This window comes from Pinus tabuliformis, chromosome Q (genome assembly GCF_031772625.1).
Source record: "Pinus tabuliformis cultivar Carrire ecotype Pingquan chromosome Q, CPIR1, whole genome shotgun sequence".
NCBI classification, from domain to species: domain Eukaryota; kingdom Viridiplantae; phylum Streptophyta; class Pinopsida; order Pinales; family Pinaceae; genus Pinus; species Pinus tabuliformis.
In genome coordinates, this window is record NC_142296.1 from 615,405,223 (window position 1) to 615,407,293 (window position 2,071).

At 46.5% G+C, this 2,071-nt stretch overlaps 1 protein-coding gene across 1 annotated transcript; it reads right to left on the reverse strand.

The window, feature by feature from the left end:
• Nucleotides 1-365: 365 nt before the first annotated feature.
• On the reverse strand, nt 366-1,844 carry LOC149220941 (UDP-glycosyltransferase 73E1-like). Its single transcript, XM_089387254.1, has one exon. It carries the CDS (start codon nt 1,842-1,844, stop codon nt 366-368), a length of 1,479 nt encoding a protein of 492 aa, XP_089243380.1.
• Nucleotides 1,845-2,071: the final 227 nt, after the last annotated feature.

The following is a 2,071-nucleotide window of genomic DNA, read 5'->3' on the forward strand; positions in this document are numbered from 1 at the left end:
GCTTGAAGAAAATATAACCAGTAGCAGTAACTTTAATACATGGAAATTAACTTGCACCATTACCTCAAAGCAAAACCTTCGCTCCTAACTCTACACAATAATGTAACTTATGGGAAGGTTCTTTACCACCAATCTACGTAGAATCTTTCTGCATACCCTAAATCTAGTTTATACTATATAGTGCTATAATGCTCGCCTCACAAATCCACGGAGACAAGCGTCAACTCTGAGCCCTAAATTATTATATTATTATACCTACAGGACATTTCATGAGCGGCTAATAAACGAAGCCGTTGACCTTGACCTCTACAGCACTTTATTTAGCATGTAGGCCTTGCTATTCTCCTCTGCTGTCACAAGTGCAATTAGTTGGAATTTGAAACTGGGTTTTTCTTCTTATTTTGCAGTGACAAAATGTCCTGCACAAAGACATCGAAATTCTTAGATGAAGATCCATCTTCCAATACGGCTTTCTTGGCCAATTCCTTGAGTTTTTTACAGTTTTCCTTCAACGATTTTACTTTATCATCTCCACTGTGATCATCCTCCATCAGAATCCTCACACATTTCTCTATTTCTTCCCTTGTAACCATTTCATCCTCCTCACGCTTCACAACCTCTATTCCAACCTTCACTTCCTCCACGATAAGTCGCGCATTGAAGTGCTGATCTGCAAACAATGGCCAACAGATGAGAGGAACGCCCATGGAGATGGCTTCAAGCGCAGAGTTCCAACCACAATGGGTAATAAAAGCCCCCACGGAACGGTGAGAAAGGATGGCTAGCTGATCTGTCCATCCACTTACCATGCGGCCACGATGCTCTGTGCGCCTGTAAAAACCATCCAGGGTCGGATTCTTCTCACCCGAATCTTGGATTCTCAGCACCCAAAGAAATGGGTTCCCACTTGCCTCTAAACCCAACGCCAATTCTATGATCTGGGGAGAAGAGATCGAACTTTGGCTGCCAAAAGAGACGTAAACGACGGAACCAGGGGACTGGTGATCCAACCACTCTAACTCCGCTGCGGCCGGTCGAGCAGTTGGGGTGGTGAGATATTTGCCGCTTAGAAAAGACTCCGGAAGCAGAGGCCCGATGGGCCGGACGGGGCCTGCATAGCGCTTCTGAAATTCGTCCACATCGTCTCCTTCCAATTCATAGAAGGTATTGATGACGGTCGTCCAACTTTGCTTGTTCAAATCATATAATTCTCCCCAAATTGTGAAGGTCCAGTCGCTTTCGTCCGCATCGGGGAAGTTGGAGGGCATCTGAGAGCGCGAGAGAAGTGTGAGCTTCGCCTCCCGGGGAATGATGTATCTGCCAGAGTTGGTCCGTTCCAGGTTGCGGGGCAGTTTGCTCCAGAGGGCGTGAAAGAGGTTCGTGTAATAGGGAGCACAGAGCTCAACATTGACCCTCGGAATTCCGAGCTTGGCAGCCATGGTTACCGTCCAGCTCAAGACAAAGTCTGTAACCATACAGAGGAGAGGAGGATCCATGAGCCGAAACCCTTCCTCGTCCTCCTCAGACATAAGCAGTTTCTCTAATGCGTCTTGAAGAAACGTCTCATTCAAAACAACCTGCACAGGCGGCACCTTGTCTGAAGCGTAACTTTTGCTGTCAAAGGCTTCTGGCTTTACCTGGTGGGAAAGATGGAGCTCTACAATGCGAATGTTGGCTGCGTCTGCGATCTTGTTTCTTGCGATGGATAGGGCATGACCAGATGATACGAAAAATGTGACAAGAAATCGTAGGGCAGCCAGTCTTTTGGCGAGCTCTGTGAAAGGAATGACATGACCGATTCCCAGGGAGGGAAGGAGAAGAAGATGAGGTGCATGTGCAGCCATTGTACAAGATCCCTATCACCCAATACGTTGGCCAGACTAGAATTGGATACCTCATATGTTGGGTTGGTTCAGAACTGAACACAACCCTGTTAATATTTGCTATAGTATGAGGCTGAGCTGGATGCCTCGTGGTTGCGTTCGATATTTTAGGTTTGCACCTAACCTTCCTTCAGCATTTCCTTGCGTAATGAAAATGGTGATCGAAATCAATTCACCTTCTAGAAACA

Coding starts and splice junctions, on each gene's coding strand:
- LOC149220941 (XM_089387254.1), bottom strand. CDS start 1,844: ATGGCTGCACATGCACCTCATCTTCTTCTCCTTCCCTCCCTGGGAATC.